This window comes from Xyrauchen texanus, chromosome 45, assembly GCF_025860055.1.
Source record: "Xyrauchen texanus isolate HMW12.3.18 chromosome 45, RBS_HiC_50CHRs, whole genome shotgun sequence".
NCBI lineage: Eukaryota > Metazoa > Chordata > Actinopteri > Cypriniformes > Catostomidae > Xyrauchen > Xyrauchen texanus.
The window spans coordinates 12938655-12955277 of record NC_068320.1 but is presented as its reverse complement, the minus strand read 5'-3'; the positions used below and the strand labels follow the sequence as shown (position 1 = coordinate 12955277).

Here is a 16623-nt window from a genome sequence, read left to right as displayed (position 1 = left end):
GAATATAAGGACGTAGACCTGCTGTGCGTGGAGGTTAAGAGGTCAGAGACCACTGATAAACTGCCTTTCCTTCAGACGAGAGAGTGAGACAAACACACCCAGAAGTCACATTCAGAACAAAGAGGAAACAGAAGAGTTTGCATATTGATTTTTACTCCCAAATTCACACACAAATATGCGCTCACATTCACAAAGCACCAGTCTAATTGCGATTTCCTAGTTTATAATTTTCAGTCATATTTACAAAACAGAGCTTCAAAAATCCCACAATCCAGCTACTAAGACCACATCCTCTTTAACACCCATCAGTGGAAGTTGCCTTGAAATGTGCCTGACAGGCCGACAAGGCCCTAACTCTAACCTTATTGAGCTGATCAGCCTATCAAACACAAATCGGGGAACCTTGCTTATATTGCACATTTCTACATGGACCCTGTCCCAAATGGGACACTTGATGTGAACTTGCGGTCTTGTGGCTTTCATACAGTATATGGTGTCCATGAAGGTAATATTTAGATGGCAATCCCTTTTCTGCTAAACTCTAGTCAGATCATATTGGTGGCTACCAAGAAGTAGGGTTAAGGATTAGGGTGTATAGCATGATAATTTTGCAGAATGAGGGTTAGTATTTAGAGATAATCATCTATGTAGTACACGAGACCATAGGGTGTCATTTCATGTTGAGTCAAAACCTTAATGTATCATAAAATGACAAATGGGACACCCCAAGTTCTCATGGATTTCATGGATGGGCATAACTGAAGACCAGAGGGCCACATCAACTGCACCATTTGGGACAAGGCTATTGAGATAGGATGCCACATTTGCCGAAAACCAAGCAGGAAACAATGGACAGTTGTGATCATGTATACAAATGATGCAGTACCTGGACATGGACTGAGGTAGCCTGCCTCCCTGACTCTTATCATTCCAATCTCCAGAAGAAGTGTCGGAGAAGGGATCCAATACCACAGATCCAACTTGTGAAGGTTGTAAGGTTTCACTCTGTTGCCCTTTGGCTTCAGTTCTGCTTCCATTCCCATCAAGAGATCCTTTTCTCACGTCCCTTTTCTCCTCAGTTAACAACCTTCCTCCAGCCACCATGCCACTCCTCTCATCTGTAGACCCCTTTCTCAGGACAGAAGGAGACAAGGAAGGGAGTAGGGGAGGTGTATTCATGCCATGTGTACCTGAATCTGTACCTACAAAAAGGAGCTGATCCACAGAGCCTGTTGACCGAGCTCCCTCCCCTGCAGCTGAGGGTCTCTCTGGGCCCTCACCCCCCTCACTACCAGCCTCCAGAGTGGCTCTGCTCTCTGATGGAGACAAGTCAGAATTAATGGGGCTTGCACTAGAGTCCGGCTGAGGTATGGGCTTTAGGAGTAGGGCAACTTCTGCGCTTTTCATGAGCACGCCTACGCAGGCGCCGAAAGGCTGGACAGGGCCCTGGCGCTTGGAGCCGTACTGCTCCAGATCTTGCTGTAAAGTGCGCTGCAGAGATTTCACAGCATGTTGCAGTCTGAGCAAGAACACATACTGCCCATGGCTCACCTGAGCACTCAGGTGCTTCTGGATATGAATCAGCACCTGCAAATCCACTTCGCTTGCCAAAGAAGAGGAGGAGGAGGCAAGGGATCGAGAAGAGGAGGAGTGGCTGTGTAGGCCATCAAGAGAGTGGGGTTTATGGAGACCATTGCTTGGGGTGTTACTAGGTGATGCATCAGTGCTGTAGAACTCCTTAAGAAGCTTCTTCCTCTGCAGACGATTGGCTATCTCTGCCGACTCACTCCGAGGCAAAAGCCCTGACCCTATCCCCGCTTTTAGCCTCTCTTGATGCTGGGCGTATCGGGCAGGATGGCACACCCAAAGGGTGAGAGGGAAGGAGTCAACACATGGAGTTGGGCGACCTCGACCACTGCGAGAACCTTCATAGTCTATCCAGAACTGAGAAAAGTGCATGGCCCACAGGTCAGTGGCTGCCGGCGTTTTGAGAGCATTTGTGGATAGAGAGGGTGGGGCGAGGCCCCGATACACATCATGAACACGTGTGTCCTGCTCGTGGGCATGGCGCAGGAAGACGGAATGCAGCACAGCAAAGGAGTTTTGAGCACGGGGAAAGGAGGAAGAGAGGGAGGTGAAGAAGGGTTGCTCCTGGAAGGCCTGCAGGAGAGCCTCCAGATTGGACCGAGAGCAACCTGAAGAGTGACGTGTGTTGGTAGCCACCATCTCAGAGGTCTGCACTGACACAGAGCGAGGCTGGTCAGGCTGAGTCTTCACCTGGTCTGTAGGGATCACCAGCTGCAAACACACAAACAGAGTTTTGCTTTAAACTGCAAAGACGTTGACAAACTACATATCAAATCTTCAAAACCAAAATCTGTCTCAAAACCCAGTGAGTCTTATTGCCTTTATGGAAAGATGTCTACATAAATAGCATCTTACACTAAAGAGGGCATCATAAGTAACTGATCTGAGACACTATATGGGCAAATAGGACTCCTCACAGAAATGTAATTAACCCTCACCACTGACTCTTAACATGCATCTCAGCTACCAAGCGTTGATTCTAATACTGGAACTGATATACTAAAAATGGGTCCAAAGAACATGCTGTCTATTCAGGCAGCAGGTTTAAAGACTCAGCTCTTGTTTCAGGGCATATATCACAGGATATGTGTGAGTTTAAGTGTATGTTATACCTTCAGCATAAGTCCGTCTACTCTGATATCCACATGCTCGTCGGGTTTCTGGGAGTCATTGAGTTTGTACAGCTCTATAAACTGTTCCAGACTCTGAAGAAGGTCCAGCGCAAACAGATTGAGCCAAACCAGACTGCGAGAGTCAAGCACCAGCTGCAGAGCATTCAACTGCACGTACAGATTAGGACAAGGGACTACAGGGAGGAAATTTGTATACAGAATTCAATTAATCCTTCAGTTCAACTTAATTTCATATTCTGAGATTGTCAGATGTAGAAGAAAGCATGGCTGTGGGCAATTCTGTCTTACTGGGATAGTCTTTGTCATCTGGGAAGTAGTACTCCGTGAACTCTGCATGAATAGCAGGCATCTCTTGAGGGAGGTAGAGGGATTTCTTATTGCAGGAGATCATGCTTTGAGGACTGGAGCGTGACTGGTCTGCTGTAGACACCTTCACCATAGCAGTGAGATCAATCATTAAAGGGTTAGTTCACCCAAAGATTTTTAATTCCATAATTTACACTGGTGTGATGTCAATTATGCCAAACATTACTGGTTTTCTGTGTCACTTCATTAATGTCAATGTGCAACATTTTTATGTGCCCTATTTAAATTGACCATCGGAATGAATGAGATTTGAGAGATGGAAAGGAGGAGATGATTAATAATGTGGAGAAGATTATTGTTAAAAATTACTTTAATTATGGTCTGTTCCTCACATAAAGCTAAAAGCTATCGTATGACTTGGGGGTATAGGGCATGAGTTGTATGGACTACTTTTATGGTGCTTTTTTATCCTTTTTGGAGCTCAACAGCCTCAGTGGCAATTTTTGTGTATGGAAAAGAGCACTCTGGGAATTCTGCAATATACCTTCTTTTGTGTTTCACAAAAAAATATGTAATACGAGTTTGGAAAGACATGATGGTGAATAAATGATGACTGAATTGGATGAACTAAACCTTTATTTATGACCATGTTTGTGTGTCGTCAATCTCTTTAGAATAAAACGCTGTATAGTACTAGGTATTGCAATGTGCCCTGTTAAGGATTCCAAAGATTTTTTTGCCATTTGCATCTATGTGCACTTATTATTTAATGTGAGTCTGTGTACATCCAGAAATATGTGTTTAAGTATGTTTGGTTCCACACCAACCTGATAGATGCTGAAATCTGCCATCCGCAGCACAATAGAGCTGGACATGAGCTGAGTTCTAGATGTAGGTGGGGGCGAGAAAGAACTACTGGAGCTTGTGGAGATTTTACCTGTGTAACACATATAGACATACATATTCAAACATCACTAACACTGCGGACCCTCTGCACAAACCTCAGCCATGTGTGTGTGGCACCTCAAACGCACACCAGAGAGGTACCTGTCTCCAGACACCAGCAGCAGTTGGCCGTGGGGGAAAGCGGCCACAAGCCGTCTGGGCCTGAGTCCATCTCCCTAACCATTATCCCTCCACCATGCGCCTCTAAGACAATCGACTGATGGACTGGGAACACAGAACCCATTACGCAAAACCTCTCAAACTATGACAGGTGCCAGGGCACACTTAATAACCACTGCAAAACACTCTTAAGAAATCCAAATAAAAAGCAATGATGCTTTTAATAGGATGCTCATAATACAATTAGCCATACTGCTATGCTGAGCCAAAAACTGTGACACTTTAGCTAAAGGCCCATTTACAAAGACTCTGCTACACTCTCGGGGGCCACAGAGAAAGCTGTATAGACATGGCAACTGTAGTCCTAGCCTCAGATGGCATGCCCACAGACCACACATAGTCCGTTCACTGGCTGTCTGGCTTCCCATACATTTTGACATATTATGGACTTTTCCAAATACACTGAAAAGTCTGTGAGTATGTATTTGTGATCACAAAGTGCAATTTCTAGCCAATACATTTCGTAAATTACTATTTTAGAGTTAGAAAACTAGAAGAAAAAAAAAACTAGAAAAATACCACTTACTATAGAAATTTACATGTACAATTTTCGTCAAGCCATTTTTTTTAACTGTCTGTATATATTGTAATGCTTAGCAGTGTCAGAAATTAACTTTTTGTTTTTTAAAGGGCACTATTTGCCCACAGATATTGATTTTCAGGGGCATTTTTTGCATTTATGAGGGCATGGACCATATAAAAACCATGTAATGTGTCATTCATGTAAGATACTTTAAATCAATGAATTAAAATACATTTTCAATCTATGTAATTAGCTTGTTTCTGTCTTTCCTTGTTTTCTTAACTAATTTTTTATGATAATATTTTTCTTTTATCTTTAAAAATTATTTACCTTTTGAATTTAGGTGGCACTTTAGTACATTTTTGCTCCGAGCCCCCATTATTTCTGACCCTGATGCTAAGCATTTCTATCGTTGCATTAATTAAATGTAATAATTTTTTTTCTATTTTCTGTAAAGCTGCTTTGGAACAATATGTTTTGTAAAAAGTGCTAAACAGGGGACCTGGTAGCTCAGCGAGTAAAGACGCTGACTACCAACACTGGAGTTTGCGAGTTCGAATCCAGGGTGTGCTGAGTAACTCCAGCCAGGTCTCCTAAGCAACCAAATTGGCCCGGTTGCTATGCAGGGTAGAGTCACATGGGGTAACCCCCTCGTGGTCACTATAATGTGGTTAGATCTCAGTGTGGTGAGTTGTGTAGATGCCGTGGTGGATGCATGTAGCCTCCACACGCGCGATGTCTTCGTGGTAACGTGCTCAACAAGCCATATGATAAGATGCGGGAATTGATGGTCTCAGACGCGGAGGCAACTGAGATTCGTCCTCCACCACCCGGATTGAGGCAAGTCACTACGCCACCACGAGGACTTAAGAGTGCATTGGGCATTCCAAATTAGGGAGAAAAAAAAAAGGTGCTATACAAATAAACCTGAACTAAATTTTCCATGCTTTTGTTTTTTTTTTTTAAAGATTTTATTTATTTCCATGACTTTTCACTAGAAATCACAATTTTAAAATTCCGTGAAGTTTTCAAGCTTTTCATGAGTCGGTCTTCACAAGACTATGGTAACCATAGCCATGAATGTGCATGATCGGTGCCTACTGAAAGTGCTCTGCGGCCTTTGTGAAGAGCCTTTAAAATAAAGTGTCACAAATTTTAAAGATGGATACATGAATGGCTTAATGAAGAGACAAGCAACTGTAAGAAAAAAACAACATGCTCCTAATGCATTAACAACAAATTAATTAATCAATTAGTGTTTCTCATTTAATCAGTAAAAATCTTAGCACACCTGCCAATCAGAGGGGTTTAATAGACAGTGATATTAAAGGGTCTCACCATGCTGGGGGGAACTTTTGGACTGGCCGCTGACTGCGATTTTAAGCATGTCCACATTGGACTTAAACTCATCCAGAAGAGAACAAGCCCAGGTCTCACGTGACTTTGTGGCCTCTCCATAATGCATCCAATGCAGACAGCCCTCACCTGAGAAAGAGGCAAAGAGGCATTTTATTTATTTAATAACCCAAATCTACTCCTGAGCAGCAGATAATCAAAGTAATAATCTAACTTGTTTCTAGTGTTTACCAGCTTTGTGGTAGGGGTAGTAGTCTACGGTGATAGAACTGAAGGACAGCTGCATGGCACCACCATCTAATCTCTTATTAATTCCTGTAAAGAGAGAATGAAAGATGCATATACAAACTCGAAACTTATATTTCAGGGTAATGTCACCCAACTGCACGTTAACATTCACACAGCACCATGTGTAGGTCTGTAGTACCCCTGTCCTTGGCATTGGTGTCGTCACAGATGTGAAGGTCCAGGTGTGTGATTTGGAGGTGGTGTGATGTCTCGCGAACATCGTGAGAGTTGAAGAGGCGTGCCATGGAGGCGCTCTGATCCGCAGCGGCTGAAGCCTGCGGTGTGCGCACCTGTTGCGCTGAGGGGGGTGCCGGCGTTACCTGCAAACACACACTAAGAGTTGCAATATACTGTACCTAAAGCTCAGACAACACATGTCCAAATTATGTCTCCACATAATTATGTCCAAATAGATTAATAAAGTACAATTATGCCATAATGAGCTACAATAAACACATATTGCAAAATCAGAGGTAAACGTTTGAATATAACCAGTAGGGGGTTCCAAAAGGTTATTTAGATATCAGAATAAAGGAGGGGTGCATGTGTTTGTTTGGGTTCAAGAGCTTCCAGAACTACTTGACAACAATACAGTCACTTTAACTCCTGACAACAGAGGAGAGATTTAGACATGAAAGAAAAACAAAGCTAGTATAAGATAGGAATAAAAAAAACAGCATTTTGCTAGATGAGACACAGAGAGAGAATATAAATGAGGAAATGTGAAACAGGTGGTATTTGAGGCATGTTTACAGGTGGTAGAGTGGTGAATGAGAAGAGGAGGTGCCCTCATACACACACACACACACACACACACACACACACACACACACACACACACACACACACACACACACACACACACACACACACATACCTGTGTGGTGTCAGGGGCCATGCTCTTTCTCTGTGCAGCTGATTTCTCCATGGCTTCACTGAGAGACTTGGCGTACTGCACCATGGCCTTGAGCTGAGAGTCTGTCAGGACCCACAGCAGGTCATCCAGGATCAGAATCAGCTTAGATGCCACTACATTACAGTCCTTCATCTGAAAAGCATAAACACAAGCTGTTTATATCATAGCCGTGATGCACAATATGTGCACCGTTAAAATTGCTCAGCACATAGCAAAACAGACAAAAGTATTTCATTGATGTTTAATCTTATATTGTATATTAAGAGCTAACGTGTTGATCTCATGGTGTGTTTGTACGTATGGGTGTGTGGTTGGAGCCACTAAAATAAAATCCTCTAATCAGCTGCCAATATTTAGAGGGGACCCAAAGAGAAACATGGTCATTACACCATGCTCAGAACTGACCCATCAACAAAAGCACTTTATTACTTAATTTAAAATTCCCTGATATTCACAGGTTTTCCATGACAATAAGAACCCTGACTCCAGTATATAGTAGAAATAGACCGTTAATCGGTTTGACCAATATTCACACTATTCAGGTATTTCTACTTTTGTTTATTTGTTCTTTAATACAGGATCTATTGATAAGTGCAACTATTTCTAAAGAAAAGCAATGTCGCTTCTATTTATACGGCACATATTTATTTTTAAATACTGTACATTATTTTTATAGCACATCTCATAAACAATGGTAATTCAAAATGCTTTACAAAAATAATCAGTATCGTATCAGTCACAATTTGGTATGATATGACAATGTGGGTTAACCTTTAAACATTTGAATAAGCGTGTTTAAAGACATGTAAAGGATGTCTGTTTGTGCAAGTACATCCTTACCTTTCTCTTTAAAGTGACTCTGATCTTTGATTGGTTGGTGATGAGGCGTATGGGGGCACTGACAACCTCATGCTCTGTGCTCTGGATGGCGTCCGCTTCGATCCTGATCATCTGCCAACTCACTTCCTTAAAGGTTATGATCTGAAATGCACCATAGCGCTACCATAAAAACACAACCCTCACATCCTCCACAAACAGTTGGTGTGTGCATTACTATACCTCTCCACGTGTAGGGTCAAGGATGCGTGTGTATCGGAGGTCGCTGGTGGCCCAGCTGGTGTTGACGCTGTTGACCTGGAGCTGTGATAGCTCAAAGGAGGCGTTGAAAGCTTTGGCGCTGATCCGAATTACTATGGAGTTGATAGAGAGAGAGATGCCCTCCACTACCTTCTCTGCAAAACCATATTCACTGAGAAAGAGAAAAACATAATATAAGACAAATAAAAACACCATTAAAAAAATTAAACACAAAAACAATTTGATGGCAAAGAGGAGTTCTATTGTTAATTGCATCAAGTCTATGTTTCTGCCAAAAAACATGGTTACTACACAATTATTATAGCAAAACTACCTTTCTTATTATTTTCTTTAATACATAAAAATAAAATACAGGAAAAAGAATGGGAAAAATAATGCGACAAACACAGAATCGAACCCGGGTTGAAAAAGCACCGATGTTATGACCTATGGCACTGAAAGGACACAAAGAAGTTTATCAAAAATGTCTATGTTTCCAATAGACTATTGGGGTGCAAATAAGCGCACTGTGTGGCAAGTGTTATATACACCTTGGTGGAAATAGTCACTCCAAATCTATTTTCTGTTAAGCTTTCTTGCTCTTCTTTAGCAAGAATACACAAAATGCGTAAAACATAAATTGTCCAGTTATCATAGAAAATCACATCTTATGATCAATACTAATTAGCTTCTGCCATGATTCTTTAATAGACAACCCCCCAACTCAGAAAGATGAACCTCAAAGAAAATCCAAAGATTCCCACAGGTAATTACTACATTGTTAATATGTTAATATAATTATTCTGACATTAAATGAAGGAAGCAAGACATCCATGATGTATTAAACAGGAAGCAGTGGAGGTGCAGCACAAACTGAGGGACATAGTGCCACTCAATTGAAACTGACCTTTGACCAGAGGCTGTTGCTATAGGTGATGGGCCGTTGGGAGGTCGAGGCTCGTCACAGGTGCTCATCTCCATGATAACTTTATCCAAAGACTGAAACACATGATTTAGAGCCATAATGATTAACAACCATATTAGGGGTAGTTCACCCAAAAAAGGAAAGTCTCTCATTATTTACTCACACTCATGTCATCCCAGATATGTATGACTTTCTTTCTTCTGCAGAACACAAATTATGATTTTTAGAAAATATTTCAGCTCTGTAAGTCATCACAATGCCAGTGAATGGTAACCAAAATTTGGAAACTACACAAAGCACATAAAGGCAGCATAAAAGTAATCCATAAGACTCCAGTGGCTTACTCTATGTCTTCTGAAGTGATCCAATCAATTTTGGGAGAGAAAAGACCAAAATGTAAAAACATTTAACCAAAATTTAACAAATGTAACAAAAATTTACTAAAATGCCCCCAAAATTCAAAAGGTAAATAATTATATTTTGTTTGCATCATCTGAAAAATATTATCATACAAAATGAGTTAAGAAAACAAGGAAAGACCAAAATTTTAATCATGACCGTGCCAAGAGACTGCAAAGGCAAGTTGTACAGTACAAATGTGTTATATTTTGGTCTGCTCTCACCAAAAGTTGATTAGATCGCTTCAGAAGACATGGATTAAACCACTGGAGTCTTATGGATTATTTTATGATGCCTTTATGTGCTTTTTGGAGCTTCAAAATTCACCATTCACTTGTATTGTATGGACCTACAGAGCTGAACTTATTAAAAGTTTGTGTTCTGCAGAAAATAGAAAGTCATACGTATTTGGGATGGCATGAGGGTGAGTAAATTATGAGAGAATTTTCATTTTGGGTGAACTATCCCTTGAATTAAAAGCAGTGACTCAATAATAATTTCTAGGTGATAAACAGAGCAAGTTAGTAATGACAAACAAAAAACCTGAAAAACAACACTGATTAAAATCAGAAAAATAAATACTTTAATTATAACTAAGCATCCATATTTGTTTTCAAAGCCTTTCTTACCAGAGAAATCGGATGAGTCTTCAGTTTGGTCCATGGGATCTAAAACATACACCATAAAAATACAATTATTAACAGTATATCAGTAAAGTACAGTCTGTAATTATGCACTATTTGCAGTATCTTTGCCAAGATATATAAGCAATGTGCATTTTGACCTCTGTGTATGTGCACATATCTGTGTCAATGTGTGTTAATAATATGCTGTAGGCCTCTGGATATCGGACAAAAGTGCGTTACTAGCATACTGATCTGATGCTCTTTTACCAAATAGAGGAAGAGAAAGAAAAGTTGGTGATACAGTAAGACGAAACTCAGATGTTGCAACTCAAGTCAAAAGTACAGACTATGTATGGTGGACCTGTGTATATATGCAGTGTGTGTGTTTGTTTAAGTGGATTACGAGGACATTTTTAGGTTACAAACTGGTAATTACAAGGGTATTATGCTATAAATGTGGTTTATGAGGACATTTCTAGTGCCCCCACAATTCAAAGTGCTTAAAATAAAACATACTAAACTACGTTTTAAAAAAAAAAGAAAAAAAAGAAACAATGCAGTAAGTTTTTTGTGAGGGTGAGGTTTAGGGGATAGAATCTATAGTTTGTACAGTATAAATATTATTATGTCTATGGAGAGCATAATGATAGCTGCACCAATGTGAGAGAGAGAGAGAGAGAGAGAGAGAGAGAGAGAGAATATTTTTTTCCAGATTACGTCAGGGAACATTCAGAAGAACCTGGAGCACAACCAGAGGGAGGAAACTGTGTTCCTCTTAAAAAAGAAAAATAGTCAGACAGGGACACGACTCACACTTTCTTCTGCACTTTAATACTCTATGGGGTGAAAGTGGAAGTGCAAAAAACATAATTCCTGAAATGTGTGCATTTCCCCAAACTAATCCATTGTATACATCTATTAAATGCAAAAAATGCACAAGGTTTTACTTTCAGGTTTGGTCTACGGAAGGTCCTCATTTATATAGCTTTGTTAAACATGTTTGTGTGCCCTTTGAAAAGAAATAACAGCAGCATGAACATCAGGCAACACACACACTGAAATACAATGATGATGATTTTAGAAGATCAGAAGACAGAATATTGAAAGATGAAGTGAGGAAAAAAAAAAAAAAAGAGTAGAGGGGAGGAGAGGAGAGGGTCCTTGTCAAGACCCTCCTCTTCTCTAATGTTCATCACACACGTTATCCTTGGCCACCTCCTCTCTCTCAGCCACACATTACTCAGGCGTGGGCTTCACTGAACCAATCAGATAGCTTCACAGGGGCCACACTGACCCTGAGCACAGCTGCAGTTATCGTGCTTTATCAATACACACAATGACTTCCATTGAGGATTCATTAGACAACTATGTGGTTGCGCACTTCTGGACAAAAATGGAGGCTCAGTCAATAATGACAGTGGAAAACTGCATCTGATAAAAATATAATTGATAAAAGCTATAAATTGAAGAATGGGCAAGCCTAGTGGCACAAGAAAGAGAGGACCACAATATGAGACTGTGGTTTAACCCAAAGGTTTAAATGCTTAAGATTAACACAACTGTATAGAAAATACACTGTGGTTTTGTTACTGTAGCAACATGGCATTTATCATGTCAGGCGTGATTCAAACCAGTCAAAGTCAGTATTATAAAAAGCATCCCATTCAGAATAACATTGTATCATTGCTCTTTTGAGGCCTGTGTGGTCAGCATGTAGTCATAGATTCCCTGTTGTGATTACAGGTCTCGATTACTGTGTTTCTGCACAACAAACATGTTCTGGTTGCCTTGGAACAACCTAATCCTAGCCAACTATAAGATACATTTACATTGATAGTGTTTCAATTACTTAAGGTTGCAACACGTTGTACTGATGGTCATTAGAAGGCATTTCTACACAACTGCTGAATCTAACTGCAACAGGAGCTGGATTGCTACATCACGTCACTGCTTATTTGCATAAAAGTTTAACTCTGCCTCTGATGAAAATGGTGCAATTTTTTCACATATTTGGTACAGATTTCATTGGAAAATCTGCATAAATATGCAGAGCTTTCTAAGGACTTCAGATTCTGTGTGGGCCTGTCCATCACTAACGACTGCTGTTGCTCAGATCGCCTCCAATCGACAATTCTTATAGAAAATTACTGACTTCAGATCTGGCGATTCATGCTTTGTAGGTGCATTTGTGATCACACAAATTAAAAACAAAACAGCTTTGCACAAATGCATACTTGGGAAGCAGCACACCTTGAAATAGCATGCCATCTGCACACTTCTGGCTTATTATTTTTTAACATAGAATGAATTGGGACACACCATTCCCAATCTCGCATTTATTGCATATACTGCATAAAATGAATAGATTAGTATGCAAATTGGGATGGAGCACGAGTATGCATATCTGGTGACTTTCCTCAATTAGGACGTCATCAAGGAGCAGATAAATGATACAGGGGCGTGCGTCTCTTACCCGGATGGCAGCTTTGTTGCAGAAGACTTTATTAATGGCGAGCCACGTGGGTAGATCCAGCATATTCTGCAAAACCTCCTCATCCAGCTCCAGGTTGGTAAGCTGGCCCTCCCCTTTCAATGTGCTCAGATTAATCTTATCTGGAGAGAGGTTCTTAGCAAACCTGCAGAGAAGAGAAGGAGAGAAAGAAACGGGGAGAAATTACAGAGAAAAAAAATCATTAAGACGAATGCGGGGAAGGGAAGGCAAAAAAAGGCCATTATGGATTATGATCTTTTTGTGTTTAAACGTAATTATGGTCTAGAAGTAAGAAGACGGTGAGCTTTTATGCTGTTACCATGCACCCCTTGAGCTTTCTGTGTTAATGTGTGTGTGTTGACTTTTCCTCTAGGCTTAAGCAATAAGGTAAGAAGCTGCGCTATATTGTGAACATGGGCTTAAGGGTGCTGCACGCTGAGGAGTGCCAGTTATCCGGTGACTATATTCACAATATCGAGTGTCAAAAATGCTTTTATAAAACATTTACTACATAATAAAAATATCAAGGACACAATTTTCCATTAAAATGTTACTTTATTGAGCAAATTGATTAAGTGGTATCCTTCTGCTAATATAAAAATGGCAAAATTGCATCTGAAGGATTTAGATTTTGAATAGATATCAAGTTTGTGTGCTTTTGAAGCCAGTTTGAAAACAGTTTCCTAAGGAGGCAGCTTCATGCACAGAATGCTGCATATTTAGTCAATGACCGAAAGGGCAGCCTATGCAGTGGATTTTAGCATGGCTAGAACTTTGCATTGACCAATCAGTATCCAGTACTGTGACAAAACATTACATTGGCATGCCGATAAATCGGCCAATATTTGGCCATTTTGAGATTATCAGTAGATGTTGTGCCCAATTCGCAGACTTGCAAAAGGGGTCATTTCGCCTAGAGTCAGTTCTAAAATCCACCTGAGGATTGGCAATTAATAATAAACCATTTCTGTTTTCAATTTAAGTGAATTTTAACTAAATATTTTGTACAATAAGTGTATGATTCATTTACAGGAATTGTGAAAGACTGATATATTGGCCAGGCCGAAAATTTGTTGTGCCTAATTGGCTGATAAACAAAAGTGGCCATTACGCATAGTATCAGTTCCAAAATCGATAATAAACTATCTGTATTCAAAAAAGTTTAGACTAATTATTTTGTACATTAGTATTTGTTACATTTATAGGACAGTGATATACTGATATATTCATCAGACTGATAAATCAGCTGAGGACTGGCCATTTTGAGATGAATGTAAATATTGTGTTTGTTTCATTCATCTTTATTTGATAACTTTAAATTGTATCATATATCAGCAATATACTGGCCATACACCCTGCTCTCTAAAGTAGATATCAGTTTCTGCATTTAAAAACACATATCATTTGACCACTGTCCAGGACCAAATGTTTAGCAAAAGGTTCCAAATGCATATCAGCTTTCAGTGTACCAAGAACCCATGCTGTGTCAGGGCACCTACACTTCAGCTCGGGCTCAGTAAGTCTTTGACCTTTTGTCTCTAAGCTGATGGAACCTGATTGATTTTTTTCAGTTAATGTTTAAAAGTGTTTCCTCAAGGGCAATATACCCATTGTGGAGGATGATAAAAGACCCACTTATTTGTATTCGTTTTCTTTGGATGTTTTAATGACACAAAGAGGTTAGGGTGTGTAAAAAAAAAAAATCACCCGCTCAATGCCTGTGATTTGGCCAAGGAAAATCTTTGTAGAATGGGTCAGTATGGGCTGAAATGCTGTTTTCGTCATGACTAGCCTAAAAATGAAATGTTGACCTGTTTATTTGGCCTTGACTTGAAGCAACAGTTTCCTTTAGCCCAGTTTAAACACTAGCACACACAATTGCAGTTTTACAACAGCAAATAGTTCTCACAAACACCGTTTAAGCCTAGTCCTAGACTAAAAAACTTGTTCTGTTGAAAGTCTGTGTTCAGAGTGCAATTACGTCCTAGTCTAGGAGTAATCTGTATTTAAGAGGACACTCTTAGGTGGCTAGTTATTCCTGTTCCATATTTATCTCCCTTAAACAGAATAAAAAATTAGCTCTCTATGCAGAGCTATAAGTAGATGATTAAAGCCTAGATACGGAGTGCTCAGCACTCTGCACTGCCGAACATTCACAATTTAATGACCACTTTAACAACATCTAATAAGTGGTAACTAGTGCCTGAGGGCTACTGAGGTAACCACTTGATTGAAAACTTAGAAAAAACAAAGTGAACTTCCACCCATGTAGGGTATTTTGTTAACATCACAGCTTTTGAGCTCCCGAAGACTAATTAAAAATGAAAGTGTCTAAAGGTGGCACAGCGGTAGCACACATGCTTGTATAACACAGCATAACCAGGCGCAATGTGATAGAGAAAAATGCAAATGGACTTTGAGTGTGTTTACATGCACAACAAAACACTGGTAACTCATATTATTTTTCAAATCTGAATTTTACATGAGATTAGAAAGAATCAAGTTATTCTCTGGATTTTATGTCAAAAGTAAACAAGCATCCACACAACACTTGCGCACATTGGATAAGCCACAAGAATAGCAATAAAGTTGTTTACATGCAAAGTGGCATCAGGGTAATGGGCAAAAATCTACATTTGCCGATTGTTTTTTTTGTGCAACATTAATAACCTTTCCCCAATAAAAAAAAAACAGGTTTACGATATATAATAATAATCGTATTTCAGTTATTTGGCATCATGTTGGGTAGCTCTACCCACTGTAAAACCTCACTGACCAAAAACCTGCTTCACATAAGTGTACATTAAACGTCATCAGATATGTTCTGATTGGCTAGGATTGTGTTGCATTGCACAGTGGTGCTCCCGCAGAGATGGCAATTAGAATCGAGGCTGCATATTGTCCTGACAACATTTCCATTCTATCTCCACTTTTCTGTCTCTGTCTCTCTACCATCATGTTTAATATTGTTGTAAAATTAAAGCATATAAAGTTTGAAAGAGTAGCGAGGAAGGACAGTATGTAAGAAAAAAATTTAAAGGGCCAGATGATGGGGGTGGATAAGAAATCTTAACTTCCTTTTCCTGACAGAATCTACCCAGAGCTCTGGTATAAATTCCTACACTGCTGATGTGCAAAAAGCCCTGCGTGGGCTTGTTCTTCATTCAGCTTGTGAAACACAACAAAACACGAGACAGGGAGTGTGAAAACACATAAACTTCTATAAATGTGCCAGTTCTAAGTGAAATGTGGACACTGAACGGCAGGACTCCACATTACATAGTTGTGCTCCAAGAATAGTAAAATATTAATTTAGACACAGCCTACCTTAAGCACGTGATACCAGGTCAGTCCCAAGAATGCTCCACCAATACAGTACTGAGGGATGCCAGCCAGGTAACATCAGGTGGGGTCAATTCAACTAAACCTGGGTCATCTCTTTATAGAACTTTGTCAAATGTGTGTTTTTAAGGCCTAAAGGAATATATTTGCTTTGAAATCATATTTTGATGCTGAAAACAACACAAAAACGGTGTACAGTGTAGAAACCTATGCCAATGTAAAAATGTGTTATTCACAGTCAGCCATGATTCATATATTCTGTCAGAGAAAGAATTGACAGGAGGGTTACTTAGACAAAATTAATTAGCATTTGTCTGGTCATGTGATCTCAACATGGTGGCTTCTATGAGGCAGCCCAGCTTCATATCAATATTTCATAAACATTTACATTTAAATAACAAATTAAAACAAATAAAATATTTATTAGGCTTCTGACATGACTAGATTCTTCATCTCAGTGTATATGGTTTTAAATAGATTTTTAAAAAACTACTTTCTTTTAGAAACTAAAACTTGAAACTTTTTTAAA

General features: G+C 39.7%; 1 protein-coding gene across 3 annotated transcripts in view; it reads right to left on the bottom strand.

Moving 5' to 3' along the window:
- Nucleotides 1–16623, bottom strand: part of LOC127637163 (UHRF1-binding protein 1-like) — a 34699-nt gene that overhangs the window by 11156 nt on the left and 6920 nt on the right. For all 3 annotated transcript variants that reach the window (XM_052118086.1, XM_052118084.1, XM_052118085.1), the window contains exons 2-14: nucleotides 12735–12897; nucleotides 10265–10303; nucleotides 9219–9310; nucleotides 8294–8483; nucleotides 8075–8215; nucleotides 7196–7366; nucleotides 6458–6638; nucleotides 6262–6345; nucleotides 6013–6159; nucleotides 3854–3963; nucleotides 3009–3150; nucleotides 2700–2893; nucleotides 887–2298 (exon numbers count right to left, since the gene is read on the bottom strand). In XM_052118086.1, the coding sequence (XP_051974046.1) occupies nucleotides 887–2298; nucleotides 2700–2893; nucleotides 3009–3150; nucleotides 3854–3963; nucleotides 6013–6159; nucleotides 6262–6345; nucleotides 6458–6638; nucleotides 7196–7366; nucleotides 8075–8215; nucleotides 8294–8483; nucleotides 9219–9310; nucleotides 10265–10303; nucleotides 12735–12897 (3066 nt within the window). The remainder of the gene's footprint in view (nucleotides 1–886; nucleotides 2299–2699; nucleotides 2894–3008; nucleotides 3151–3853; nucleotides 3964–6012; nucleotides 6160–6261; nucleotides 6346–6457; nucleotides 6639–7195; nucleotides 7367–8074; nucleotides 8216–8293; nucleotides 8484–9218; nucleotides 9311–10264; nucleotides 10304–12734; nucleotides 12898–16623) is intronic.